At 38.3% G+C, this 15,650-nt stretch overlaps 1 protein-coding gene across 2 annotated transcripts in view; it reads right to left on the bottom strand.

The window, feature by feature from the left end:
• crocc2 (ciliary rootlet coiled-coil, rootletin family member 2) overlaps positions 1–15,650 on the bottom strand; it is a 232,484-nt gene that overhangs the window by 179,750 nt on the left and 37,084 nt on the right. For both annotated transcript variants that reach the window (XM_039763044.1, XM_039763051.1), the window contains exon 3: positions 11,570–11,715. In XM_039763044.1, the coding sequence (XP_039618978.1) occupies positions 11,570–11,715 (146 nt within the window). The remainder of the gene's footprint in view (positions 1–11,569; positions 11,716–15,650) is intronic.

The following is a 15,650-nucleotide window of genomic DNA, read 5'->3' as shown; positions in this document are numbered from 1 at the left end:
AGTGTGAGGATTTTTTAAGGAGTGCCAATCTTGCCAGGGGTGGCACGGTGGTGCAGTGGGTAGCACTGCTGCCTCACAGTTAGGAGACTCGGGTTTGCTTCTTGTGTGGAGTTTGCATGTTCTCCCCGTGTCTGTGTGGGTTTCCTCTGGGTGCTCCGGTTTCCTCCCACAGTTCAAAGACATGTGGGTTAGGTGCATTGGCGATTCTAAATTGTCCCTAGTGTGTGTGTGTGTGTGCATGCACCCTGCCTGGGGTTTGTTTCCTGCCTTGTGCCCTGTGTTGGCTGGGATTGGCTCCAGCAGACCCCTGTGACCCTGTAGTTAGGATATAGTGGGTTGGATAATGGCTGGCTGGCCAATCTTGCCACCAACCTCCAAGATTTCCCTTGCAAGTTGGAGGACCTGTTTGCACGGCTGAATGCAGATTCATGTCAAAACCAGGATGGAGCAATTGTAGGTTAAGGGCCTTACTCAAGGGCCCAACAAAGTAGAATCACTTCTGGCATTTACAGGATTTGAACCAACATCCCTCCGATTGCCAGTGCAGATCCTTAGCCTCAGAGCCACCACTCCACTCTGGTGGTTTGAGACTGTTATGCAAAATAACTTTCTGATCATACTTACAGAAATGTTATACAGTATTAGATTATAGAAAATCATCTATCTATCTGTCTGTCTGATTCCTCTTTAATTGCTTATTTCCATTGCTGATTTTACAAATCCAGTGCTGCCTGATACTGCACATTTAAGTTCCATCTTATCCCTATCTCGACTCTAGCGGACACCTGTATAGTGTGCAGCAGCTGCAGGATGCAAATGTCAAACTAATGTTCAGTAGAGCAGATGGAGAGCAAATGAACCCCCCATTTGCACACAACTCTTGTTAGTCATGAAAAGGAATCTGGTGAGCAACTAAACAATAGTTATAAGTGATATTTTCTAGCAACCATATTATGTTGATGGACAATTTTACCTTGTTCTTACTTTCTGCCTTATTAATGCAGATTCCATGCTGTGCAGAACATCCTGTAAGCATCCAAATCTTTTATTTTTTATTTATTTAACATTTCTATACTATTATTATAAGAACATGAAAGAGTTAAGATGTTTTCCATCATGACCTCAGCCCAGACTTCATAGAGTGCAGGTTTCCAAGCACAGCTGCATTTTTGGCCCCCCAAGGTTGGCTATCCCACTACAAAAATCGCAGCCCCACCATTACAACCTCATCATGTAAGTGTCCACCAGGATCTGCTCTGCAGAATCAGTGTGGTGCTGGTAATAGTAACAATATGCTAAAACTCAATATGAACATTAAATTATGCATCAGATTAGATCATCGTCCATGCTGTGTAGAAGTTATATGTACATGCTTTAATAATTTTGCACATTAAATGAAGCTATTTTATAATATATAGATACATAAAAAGATACCTTCTCTTAGTGGACACTGCAAAAACAGGATTCAATGACTGAAAACAACTCACCATAAAAGGCAAGGAAGAAGAAAGAAAGTTATAAAATATATAAAAATAAACAATGGCAGAACCAACCCCACCTACCCTCCTGAGTGTAGGTGGGATGGCTTAACTTTACCACAACTAGAAGCACACTAAAGACTCCACATGTTTAACTTGCAAATTGATGGACAGAAGTTCATTTTAAGGTTGTGAGAGCTGACAGGGCCTTCTGGTAGCCACTGGTCTTATTGTACCCTAAACACCTACTTATTAAAAAGGGACAGATTGATATTGCACTGTGGCAATGTCTGAAATTCAGTATAAATGTAAAACTGAAGTATTTTTCCACTGAAATCATTCCATGCTGTTATCTTAGAGAGTATGAGTAGTATTTTGGACACATCCTTTGCTTTGGTGATCCTACAGAATTCACCTCCCAAATCATTCCAAGGATTTTCCTACAGTCAATAGTGAAGGTTAGTTTTTATACAGACCCTTCAGTGTGATTTTATATCTATACTTAAGAGGTAATTGGTTTTCCCTCCTTTCCTTATGATTAATTACTCTGAGAAAAGTCTTCAATTAAATTCTGTGAAGGTAAACCATATAAAGCTTTCTTTAAGCAGTTGCTGCAGCCTCAGTCCTAAAATAAACCATTGAATGGTAACAGCTTTTAATGCAGTAACTGTAAATTTACATATCAGTAATTAACTTGTTTTGGAGAAAGTAGGGAAGTTATGCTACTTCGCTGATATAGTGAGTTCAGATAAAGCTGCTGTCTCTGCATTGATAACATGGGTGAGAAGTGCATGGAACAGATAGTAGCGGCTGTCCAACATCCTATGTTCTGAAAGAGCTTCCCTGGAAAAAGTTTGAGAAAGCTGTGTGAGGAGTAAAATGATATATGGGAGTCAGAGATGGGAGGTGAAATTGAAACATGAAGTAAAGCTCTACTTCTGGGCGCTGCACAAGTAGCAGCCTTTATACAGAAGCTCTGTATTTCTTACTGTTTTTGTTTTTGATTTTCAAATGTACTAGTTACTAGTCTTGTTTAACATCAAAGTAAGATCTGGCCTGTCATTGATAGTAGCCACTAGAAATTGGATAAATGGATTTTAAATTTACAGACGAGTCGCAATGCACGCAAGCTCAGGCGCCAGCTTGTCTTGACTGCACTTCAAACAGGCTGCAAACTTGGATAGAGTTGCAAAGAAGACCTGAAGTCTGCCTTATGTCTACCACACCTGAAACAGTAAGAGACACTGAGAAAATTAAAGCACGGTGTATTAAATATTCCTGTAATTGGCTACTTGCACTGCAATCATGAGCACCTAAGCAGCTCAGATACACTTTACCGCAGGAGTTGTTTATCCTCAAATGGAGAGGGAGACATGTCAGCACAAGAGTAAAAGCAAAGTGGAAAGGATTTAGAGCTGGTCTACTATCCATTGTAATGGGCAACGTTTGATCACTGTCAAATAAGATGGATGAACTGTCTGCACTTATAGCGGGTCATGGAGCATACAAGTATAGTGGCATTTTGTGCTTTATGGAGAGCTGGCTTAAACTGGGTACACCTGACACTGTTTTAATGAGGGACGGATTTCATCTTCTCCAAGCAGAAAGAGACCCAGTCAGTGTGGAAAAATGATACAAAGGGGACTGGTCATCTATATGAATGAGTAATGATATAAAAGGGAGCATATTACAGTTAAAACTACAGTTTGTAATTCAAATATTGAAAGTCTGGCTGTCGGAGTTCATCCATGTTATTAGCCCAGAGAGATGAATTACATTATCTTTATTCATGTTTATATTCCTCCCTCCACAAATGGGGACCTAGCAACGGAATGAGTCATTCTGTCACCAACACTTTAATGATAACTAACTCTGACCCTGCATTTATAACATGTGGTTACTTCAACCATATCACTTTGGAAGAAACGATGACAAATTTCTACCAGTTTGTGATATGTTCCACTCAAGGAAATAACAAGCTGGACCTGTTGTATTCAAATGTTAAAGATGCCTTTAAGTGTAACCTACTTACTCCTTTAGAGAAATCTGACCAGATTCATGTTACCACGAGAATAGTGAGGAAGTGCTCTGAATGACTGGTTCCAAATGACAGACTGGGAAATGATGTACAGTCACTTGGGGACTCTGTCACTGTAACACCGACTATATTGACTTCTGTGTCAACACATTGATACCCACAAAGACGCTTCCCAAAAAACAAGCCCTGAAATGCTAAGGAGCAAAAAAGGTCTCCTGAATGAGAAAAAGAGAGCATTTAAACCGGGTGAAAAAGAGGCTCTGAAGGCTGTACTACTTGTACTAAAGAAAAAGCTGAGGGAAGGAAGGGAAACTTACAAGATAAAATAAAAACCAATCTCACCCAGAATAACATGAAGGATGTCTGGAGTGGACTGGGTATAATTACTGAACTCAAGAAATCCAGGGCTCAGGTGATTTCTCCTTCCCACTGCCACCTTCTTCCAATAATCAGTCTCCCCACACCATCCTTACTACATCAACAACTCCTACCACATCAACTTGAACGGCCAATGACAAATCCACCTCTGACTATCAGTGCGGACTGTCCATAACTGAGGACCAAATAAGGAGACAACTCAGGGAGCTACACACAGGAAAAGCTGCAGGACCAGACAGAGTCAGTCCTCAAGTTCTTAAGGCCTGTGCTGAACTACTTTGTGGTGTCCTCTGTCACCTGTTCAGTTTGCCCCAAAGGCTTCAGAAAGTGCCACTATATTATTCCTATTCCAAAGAAGACAGACACCTCTAGACCTAATGACTAGTGACCAGTCGTACTTACATCTCGCATCATGGAGATCTTTGAGAGACTCAAAGGCATGATACAGGATGCACATAAATAATGAACGCCAAAGTGAGTAGTAAGCTGACAAGTAGAATACAGTATTTGTAATATCTAATTGCTATGGAGATACTAGACATATTTACTAGAAAAACATTTTGGGGGCAACTGGAAAACTTGGATAAGTCCTGAAAATGGTCATTAAAGCAGTGGTATGTGTGTGTATATAAGTGTAAAAGCACTTTGAGTCTCATTTCAATTCTTGGCTGAGATGTCCTTTTATGTGGGATTCAATGGGGGAAGTGTGAATTCTTGCCTCATTCTAAAAACATACTGCCGGGTGCATGGCACCCCAGAACTGGTCCAATGTAGATGTGCACCCCAGTTCAGAATCAGCCCTTGATTCAGTGGTTCTCAACCTGTGGGGTGCGCCCCCCAAGGGGGGCTCGAAGTAACAAAAAGGGAACAGGAATCAAAAATATGAAAAAAATCATCTGTTGGAACAAAAACAAATTAACTTAAACTACATTCTGATACTAGAATAATAAATATAGACTTAGATAAATGTCGATAAAAGTTAAGTAGGTATAATAAAATATGCATCTACATTTCAAAAAAATGTTAGGGGAGGCACGATTAAAACTGTTATGAAAACTTGGGTCGCAAATACTTAAAGGTTGAGAAACGCTGCCTTGATTGGTTACTTTAGCTGTAATAGATGCTGGCTTCCAAAGACCATGTGAAAATGGTGATTGAGAAAGAACTGGATTTGTGTTTTGACTTTTGTTTTCATCATAAGGGTTTGACTGGCGGTCTGATTAGCATTTTCAGCCATGTAATAATATAAAAATGTGGTGGAAAATAAAATGTTGGTATTTTATTAAAAAAAAAATCAAATATAAAAGATAAATAAAACAAGCTGACATGACTAACAAGAAATATATTTAATGAATAACAGCTGCCATGTCTAAACTTAAGATAATAAGATTTATTTCTGTAATGGCAGTATCCTGGACTCTTGAGTTTATTATTATTTATGCTCAATGTTTATTTGTTTGATAACAATCAAATCTTTATAAAATACCATATTTAATTCACAAAGACACAAGAATTCATTTTGATCCTGTGTGCTCTGAACTCCTTAGGGTGCAGTTCATAGAAAACATACACTTGTGAGCCAAAAAACGAAAAGTGTGTAAACTGCAAGCTGGCAGAATGACAAAGTCAACATTAAGGTCGAAGGTCACGCTGATTTATTCTGTAACCACCAGGGACTTTATAGCCTCTCAAACTAGGTTAAAGGTTTGTCCGGTTTCATAATATATTTCATTCTGCCTTGAAGAAACTCAATAAAATGAATGCCTGCTTCACCAACACAAATACCAAATTGTGTTAAGGCAGTGGTACATACTTGTTTGTCCTTCTATACATTTCTAAAAAGATAAATATGGAATACCCATAAATCCATCCATTACCAGCCATGCTTAATCTAATTCAGAATTCTGGGGGATGGGGCCCATTCTAATAGTATTGGCCACAAAGCAGGAACCACCCAGAGTAGAACAGAAACCTAGTCACCATGCCCATTCAGATACACATCCATACTGTCTTATGTAGGTTTCATTTGACATAACCAGGTGTTTGGGTGGTGGAGACTGGACCAACCAGAACAGAACAGCTTGCTGATGTGTATTCTAGAACTGTTAATCATCAAAGTCTATGGAGTACATATATTGCTAACCCAACTGCAAAAAAGTAAACCAAGTTCCATGCTGAAACAAAGAAAGGTATGGACTTAACATTTTGGCTTGAATTTCTGACTAAAAGTTAAGAAATGTTTTGTATGCTACCAGCAGAGTTTAAGAAAATAACATTTGGCTCATTCAAGAGAGTTGACTGAGGGGTTTTTCTGCTGTAGTAGCTATGGATCTGATGTGAGATGTGACCTCTTTACCAGCAATAGCTAAGGCTAACACTGACAGGAGAGGAAAGCTTGGTCTACTCAAAGAGTTTATAAGTCTAAAACACAAGAGCATGATGGGATGTTTTAGTATTATGGGTACAGCTGATTATTAAAACCGTTGACTTTCCAGCACTGAAAAAAACACACTAAAACCAAGCCCATTTGGCTAACCTATAGAGTTCATTCAGTAGGTTGACAGTATCATAATGGACATTATGGCAGCACCATAATGGACATCCTTGACTGGAATTACTTGGTGCAAGGTGGAGTAGTACAGAAAATATTGAACTGATATTATAACTGGTCATTGATTAACACCAGGAAGAGATAGGGCCACTACCTCAAAGCCCACTGGCATTCATGAGTTGTTGACTCTTTCCAATATAGGACAACCAACTGTTGAAAACTGTCAGCTAAAATGACACCCTTCAGTCCTTCTTGCCTTCAGCTTAGCCAGTGGATATCGATGTCATACACAATTAAATGCACTCAAGATGTCCAGGGCAAGAAATCAAACTTGTATTAAAAAACTTAAGTAGTCTTTCAAGCACTGGATGTCGCTAAGTTGAATGTCAAAAGATTGGGTTGTAAGTCATATTAATAGTGAGAAGTGAGGTGGCTGAGCAAGAGATGGACATGGAGATGCTGCAACATCTTTGATATTATAGGGAGCAGTGAAATAGCACAATAATATTTGGGTTTGGTTGCCTTTGTCGATTGGGACACCCACTCATGTGTTCTCCAAAATGGCAACAAACCAAACAGCCATTCAAGAGAGTTCCTCAACACACATCTTTAGTACTTGAAGACACATTCCATCACATCCAGTTGCTTTGGAGCAGCCTGGACCTCTGAATAATTGGAAGACTTTATTAATTGTTGATGCTGATGTTCTGAAAGCTGGCATTAGTAAAATGGTAAAAATGTGAAGGTTCCCATGTGACATTTGTCAAGGGTAGCTTCCACTGCAAAGATATACCACAGCAGCTTATTTTTAGCTCTTCATAATGACAAAAGATTTGCAATCCACCAGGATGTTGGGGATGGCCCAATACTTTGAAGACAGGTAATAGTAAAATGACCAGGAATCATATTTATAAAACTCATATATGCACATTTTGGACCTCTTTGTGAGGCCATGTAGGAAACAGGATTTATAAATGAAAACTTTACAGAAGAACTTGTGCATATTTACAGTAACTCTCACCCATGTGTAGGCAACATTTCAGAGAAACTGGGAAATTGTGACACTTTTGATCAAGTTGGGTAATGCAGCCAAACCAGGTAATGACAACTCATGTGTATAATAATTCATATCACCGAGCTGTTTTTTTTTATGTTCCCTGGTATGAAAAACATAAGTACAGTAATCCCTCCTCGATCGCGGGGGTTGCGTTCCAGACCCCCCCCGCGATAGATGAAAATCCGCGAAGTAGAAACCATATGTTTGTATGGTTATTTTTATATATTTTAAGCCCTTATAAACTCTCCCACACTGTTAACATTATTAGAGCCCTCTAGACATGAAACAACACCCTTTAGTCAAACGTTTAAACTGTGCTCCATTACAAGACAGAGATGACAGTTCTTTCTCACAATTAAAAGAAAGCAAACATATCTTCTCTTCAAAGGAGCGCCGTCATAAAGGAGCGCCGTCAGGAGCAGAGAATGTCAGAGAGAGAGCTCGCAAAGAAAAGCAAACAATCAAAAAATCAATACATGCTTTTAAGTATACAAAAGCACTGCGATAAAGCGGCATTTTGTAGAGGAGCGTCCGTGTCCTCTGTGCAAACAGCCCCTCTGCTCACACCCCCTCCGTCAGGCAGAGAGAGCGAGAAAGATAGAGAGAAGCAAACAAGCACAGCGCGGGGCGCATATCTTATAGCATTGAGGAGTTTTAGTTAATATGTAATACATGCTCTGATTGGGTAGCTTCTAAGCCAACCGCCAATAGCATCCCTTGTATGAAATCAACTGGGCAATCAAACTGAGAAAGCATGTAACCTAAATTAAAAGACCCATTGTCCAGAAAGCGTAACCAGCAAAAATCTGTGATATATATTTAGATGTGCTTACATTTAAAATCCGCGATAGAGTGAAGCCGCGAAAGTCGAAGCGCGATATAGCGAGGGATTACTGTAGTGAAATATAATGTATGGGCTCTATTTAGTAGGGAATATGATGTATGGCCTCTATTTTAGTTTCCTCTTAAGGGGGTCAATTTGCACCAAACAACTTTGTTGACATTTTTGTCAGTTGATATAGGTTACCTGTTCTCACTTCTCAGGGAACTGGCCAACAGGTCCGGAGTATCTCACCCAAGCTTCATCTCCGCCACACATGCTGTTTTGGAAGCCAATAACTGGCTGAAAAGGCATTACTTTCAGTTTCTGTATGGTGTGGGTGTTTGTATATAAAGCCTAATATATTTTTGCCAACTTAAAAAGGCAATTTGGAGCAGTGTCTGGTTTTCCTAACTTAATTGGGGTATCTAACTGCACTCTTATTGAAATAAGGGCACTTAGCAAGACTGAAGTTGATTTCGTTAACCATACATTCGATTAACACACAAGTCATCAGTGATGCCAAAATGCAACTGACAAACATTGTGGCTTGGTGGCCTGGATCAAGCATGTGATTCATTTATTTTCAAGGCATTTAAGTAGCATTGGCTGTTTGTGATGGCTGGCTTCTTGTAAGTTAATTAGCTGATCTCTCAGTTTTTCATATGGCTTATGCTATTCATTGTAACAGCAATCATGTCATTACATGTGCCAGGTGATAGTGACTGCCCAGTCAGACTCTAGCACCTTACACCTTTCCCCGACCCGCAGAACGCAGAGGAGAGGCACTATAATGGCATACGTGGTCTTACACGCTCAGTTGTGAAGCGCAGATTAGGACCTCTTTGATGCAGCTGCTGCTGTCTTGATGTATCAGGTTGGTGGTGCTCTACCAGCCAATAAAGGCATGCAGCATTGTGATTGTATATGTATGAGGTTGAATAGCATAGTCAGTGTATGATTGTTTCAGAAAGGCATACAGGTGGGGTTCAAGGCACATTCACCTAAGCATATTTACAAGATGATTCTGATATGTAAAAATGTGTGTAAGCCAGATGTAATAAATCAGCTTATTTTTTTTGACGTATGTAATTTTCCTGTTTATTGGCATGGAAATGAGACCACAGACGTGAAGGCCCCATGCACCAATTTCAAGGATAGCCTTCACTACAAAGAAATAACTCAGTAATTTGGCTTTAGCCCTTGCCAGACTGAGTTGTTCTCCCCCAAGAAATGAGAGATTGCCCAACACATCTTTGACATGCTAATAATGATTGGATAAGCAAGGATACACTTAGATCTCAGCAGCAATATAATGCCAGACACTTCAACAAACCAGCATAAACAGAAGAAGCATTTTGGCATCCAGTGTAATAAACAGCAAAGGTCTCCTTGCTACATGCTTGCCACCAAACAGGTACCTTGCATTTCTGCATCTGAAAATAATCTATCTGGACCAAGGTGAAGATGCTTACAGCAAAATGATGTATGCAATGGAACTGTGCTCCAGCAATATTTAGCATGACCAAATTTATTTAGCTGACAATCCTTTAAACATTTCTTTCCAGTTAATGGAGGCAAGATGAATGCGCAATCCATTCCAGTCAACTTTCAAGTACTGCCAAAGCATACACTGGTATGGTTTATCGAGTAGTGATCTCAGGAGAACATTGAATGACATGCTGGAACAGTCAGAGTTTATGATACTTGGTGTGGTCTGCAATTCAGTGTCACCACTCAGCAGATGCTGTACATTTGATTAGACACTGACTGGTACGTTTCATGGATTAAAGTTAGCTGATCAACAAGCTGTCAAAATCCAGGCAATAGCTTTCATATCACCTGCTAAATAAGCATGGCATGTTAGCAGTTAATGTGATTTTCTTCATTTCTAAACATTGTCAGAGTAGGTTCTGTCAATGTGTTCTACATGCACTAGAGTAGTTTCCTTTTCTATCATTAATTATTTTTAATTAGATACCCTAACAACTCAACTTTATTTCATAGTTCTTGTTTTTCTTAGGAGTTAAGCTAAACGAAATCCAATTAGAAGCACCTCACTAACACCCTGCTCCAGCATATGTATATAAAAATAATTCCAGTGACAACCAACTCAAGAGTGGAGTGGATAATAGCCAAATAAAGGAAAAATATAAAGAAGAAAACAATATTATGTCGGTGAATTTATTAACCAACACTCAAGTTATAAGTGCATTTGTCCAACATTAAGTTAAACAAGATAACAATATTCAACGTGAAAAAAATCAGTTTCTTCCTGAAAAGGCAGTACGGTACATTGTTTGAGATTCACTTTTTGATATATTTAGCTCATAATCAATCATGGCTGCGCTGATATTTCACAGATGATAATAACTGGAAAATTGAATGCCCGGCACTATTTAGCCCCTGCTGCTGCAAACTGTAAGCAGCTGGAGGCATTTTATTATGTGTGCTTTGATATATTATGTGTGAGAAGATATCTGTCCTCAGTTGTATGAATTTAGCCAAAGTGCTTGCCTTGATGTTAGACTTGCTACATACACAGTATATACTGTAAGTCATGTAGCTTCAAGTTGAAATACTTTTATGTGTGTAAATGTTATCTTTTACACAATCTTTATATGTTCTCTGTGTTATATTACAGTGGCTTTGACCATTTATTGTTAAAATTCTCAATTTTTCTGTCTACATGCTCGGATTACTCTAGCTTACAATAACACTATTATCACTCTATTGGATGGCATTTTTGAATTTTTTAGGTGGAGATCCTTTTTATTGACCTTTTATATTTTACGCCAAATTGCTAGTTACTGGGGTCCACCACTTAGTGAAAATTGAGGAGGCCACTCTTTAGCCCCCAGAACAATCTAAATACACTAAAGGGATGATTCTTTCCTGCAAAGATGGCATGGAGATAATAGCCCATTATAGTACGATTCTGCTGTGTAATCTCTGCAATTCAAATAGTCGTTGATACCTCAGGGGAGCTGTTCTTTTCTAAATATTCCAAATTGGGATGATAAGTAGAAACAGTGTAGAGCATTGACAATGAAAAAAGTCACACTAGTATTAATGGAATTAATTACTAGGCAATATCTGCCAGGTACTGTATAATAGCACACCACCCTTGTGGAAGTAACTGTTACTGGATAAGTAAACATTGGCCATGAAAGCAAACAGTGTTGAGTGATCCTGTTGTATACAGACTCTACACTAATATGTCAGAAAGTTAATTCATAACACGTACCCGTTCGCTGACTGCACGATGTTTTATGATAAGCTCATCTCGTTCAGCACGCGTCTGAGACAGTAGGTCTTCAACCCTCCACAGCTCCTGCTGCAGCATATGGTTTTCCTCTAGCAGTGAGCTACTGGATGTCATTTCTGTTGGGGCTGCAAGCATAAAACAAGATAATCATTGAATCAATTGTCTGACAGAATAATCAAGAGGAAGAAGATATTTGCAATAGCAGTTTTGTTTTTGAAAAACAGTCAAAAATGAAGACATGACAGTGCAAATGTAAAGGTACCATCATTTTATGGGCGGAATTCACTAAGGAGTTAATACTGTAACATGGACTTATATGCACATTTACCGAAGACAGGTTAATGTGAAGGAAATGTAGTATATTAAGTATAAAATACAAAAAATGTTGAATGAGAGGAAATTATTCAGCCCATCAAGCTTGTTTCACTAGATTAGTGGTCTTAAGATTGGTTTGAATGGCATGCTTTCATCACAATTGTTCTAGTACCATAGTTCTAGAAATTTTTTAAGTTTGTAAAATTTTCACTTCAGCTATGTAACAAAAAAGTTGGTTTCAGAATCCTAGGACCATTTGTGTGAAAACTATACAATTCACTATTTAAATGAAATAATTCTGTTGGCTCAACTTTATCAATACCTTGGAGTAAGTAGTCTGAAGACTGATATTATGTCTCCACATCACCTTCTCTGCTAAACAGTTTTCCAGAGTATGACATGTCCATTTCATCAGTTATTGTCATGATTGAGTATTTTGTTGATTTTTATTTTCTAAAAAAATGCAGATTTTAATTTGACTTTATTATTGAACATTTGTTTTGTTTTTCATGGGGATGTATTAAGTTAGTTATTGCTGTGTTACCCTAATGGGTGTTGTCATTTTGGGGGATCAGAAACTAAAATACACACTACTGCTGTTGCCACATGATTGGCAGCTTCATGGAAGGTGACGTCCTCAGGGGTTTCCAGTATATAGGTACAACGTTTGCCAATATTTGTCTCTCTCTGTTGGATCGAAGAAACATTCAAATATCTCAGTGGACTTAGTTTTGAATGGGTTTAAAAGTTTCAATATTCATTAGTTTGGCTTTGACTCCTTGTTTCGCTTTTGGCCATGACTTTTTACTTGTTTCTTAGGTTCTCTCAATAGGTTTCCATTATGTTTTTGGCATCTGACTTTCATTTTCTTATACCAGTGGTTCTTTTTTTTTCGTAAACCAAATTTGCCTTTGTTGTGTCTTTGAGACCCAGAATCATCCCAAAGCCCCCTTGGAGAACTGCTGCCAACAGTCATCTACCTTTTACCCCTTGGAGAATCACCACCAAGAGTCGTCCCAGGCGGCTGTGGGTGATGGTGTGATGAATGGGGGTTGTTAGGTCTCCCTTGGAGAATCGCTGTTGGGCGTTAGATTGCAAATCGTACGCAAACCTTTCCCTTTAATTACAACTCTGAAACATGACTCCGCACATCTCAAAATCAGACATGTGACCCAAAATGAGTCATGACCCAAATGTAAGAACCTATTCCTTAGACCATTCTTTTGCCTCATACACTTGGTTGTTCATCTCTGTATAGCAAATAATGACATGTCATTTTTGTAGCAATGCACACAGTAATTCAGATTCAGTTTCAGCATAACATATTAGCAAAATGTCCATTTATTTATTTTTAACAAAATTTAGCATATCATCTTATTTACCTTTACAATTAGTTTCCGAGCATCACCCACATGATGAGACTATTATGGCAATTTGAACTTCTAAATCCTTTTTTTGCAGACCAGCAGAACCCATCTTTTATTTATATTTATTTATTTATATATATATATATATATATATATATATATATATATATATATATATATATATATATATATATATATATTATATTATATTATTACCTGCAGGTTGCACTTCATGCTTGTCTACATATTAAACTGCATTTGCAGTTTCAAAATTTGCTCAGTTTTGCCATTGGGTTAATTCTGAATGACCAAAAATAGTTTTTGATTTCTGGCTTGAACTCCCATCCCAACGATAAGTGTGGATGTTTATGTATTTATTTTTTTAAATACTGGAGTTTTATGCCACTAGACTGACCGAAGTGCATTGGTGTAGCAAGTGATGGACGGCCACCACATTGAAAGCTGGTTCCTGCCTTGTACCCATTGCTCACCACACAACCCTAAAAGAGTTCAAAGAATGACTTGTATGAAGAAATGAAAGATAAAAATAGAGCTCAACAAAAAGTTGGCAAGTTGTCTATAACTCAAAGTAAGTGCCTCTGTCAGTTTTCATATTTAGCTTAAGAATGTGATAATATTAATTACAAGAATATTAAAATGGAAGACACTGAGCTACAAGAAGAACATTCTTCAAAGAATGTCAGGGTTTATGTTGACATAATGTTCTCTTCCTGCAGGCAATGTGCTGAAGCAATTAAGAAAGCTAATAAATTGTTACACTGTATCATAAAAACTGTAGGTTATAAATCAAGGAAGGCACTGCTCAAACTTTACAATGACTTAGGTCATGATGATATTTAGAAAAAATAAAAAAAAATAGCTGCATTACAGGAGGAAGCAGGTGCATCCTTGAACTCAAAGGGCATGTTCCAGTGCTAAATTAGGGACCTCTATGTTTTTTGCCTTCTCTAGAGAAGTCTTTGTGAAGACCTAACCTTCAAATTCCCAATGACGTTAATACAGTGAATCCAGAAGAATTTTTGCAGCAAAACCTTGAAATCTTCCTCTGAAACAATGGGTGGAAAAATTTGAGTACATGTATTCTAATAAGAATTCAAGGAGCATTTCACTCCACAGAAGAAAGCAGACAAGATAACGGAATTACAGTATCTGATTGATAGCTAACCACATCCACAAAATGGAAAGTGACAGGAGTCATTTAAGCTGTCATAAATATTGACTCTAATTTCTCTAGCAAAGAGAAGATGAAACTACAAAGTGTAAGCTAGAAAACACAAGCTTGTTTTGCTATGAAGTGTTAATGAAAACTGAAAAGCTTTATAAAGCTTCAACAGTTTTTAACATTGACAAAGCATAAGAATAGCTATCACTTCAGTGGGTCCCTACACAGTGGGTCTGAGTGTATCTCAGCAACTCCGGTCAAAAGGAGAGAAACAATCTTGGAAAGAGCATCAGCCCCTTTAAGGGGGGTCACACCCAAACTTATTCAGACCATTTCAGTTTATTGTCACCTATTAACCTAACCCACATACCTTTGATAATGTAGGAGGAAAACTAGAGTCCCCAGAGGAAAACATACAGGCTTCAGGAGAAGATGCAGGATAAACATGGACAACAACACAGTATGAAACTCATGGTTTTTGAGTACCTGGGGCCAAAGAGTAGTAACAGATTTTATGGTTGTGTCATTGGATCTGAGGCCTTATGTATACTAAATGCTCAAGTAAATAAAACTGCAGAGCAGTCCACTGATAACCACTTGATGGAGAACATGCCCAAATGGAAGGCATGTTTGATGAACACATCAGGAAGAGGCAAAGAGAGGTAACAAGGGTACACTAGTAATGACAAGATAATGCCTTTGTTTAGGATGAATTTTAACTCTCATCTCTAGAACAGCTTCTAATGCATCTTTGCCAGTGGTCAGAGATGTCATGGAGTCTGAATGGATCATCTTATTCAAATCAGCTGCAAGGAGCTTTGGTCATACATCTAGAACCTGTTAGTGTACACCGGCAGCAATGGAAGCTGTCGAGCTGAAGACAAAATTCTTCGTGCAATGTTAGCTTTAGTGTCTCCAGATTTGACGGAGAGGTGCTGGCCACCAGAAAGATTATAGCTGCTGTAATGTTCAAAGTGAAAGTCGACTATTATTGAAATGTCATTAACTTGCTTATTATATTCACTTTTGTTTCCATGCATTATTCTTTTTTATTTTCAGATTTTTTTTAATCATTCTTTTAGTGTTATCACTTGTCACTGCACATGTCATGTGATCCTTGACATTTTGGAGCCTGATATAATAAAATGGGAGCTTACGCTAATCAAGTGCCCTAAAAATCTCATGAGAGACAGAG

This window comes from Polypterus senegalus, chromosome 1, assembly GCF_016835505.1.
Source record: "Polypterus senegalus isolate Bchr_013 chromosome 1, ASM1683550v1, whole genome shotgun sequence".
In the NCBI taxonomy this organism is placed as follows: Eukaryota; Metazoa; Chordata; class Cladistia; order Polypteriformes; family Polypteridae; genus Polypterus; species Polypterus senegalus.
The sequence above is the reverse complement of the archived record's forward strand: the minus strand, read 5'-3'. Positions and strand labels throughout refer to the sequence as shown.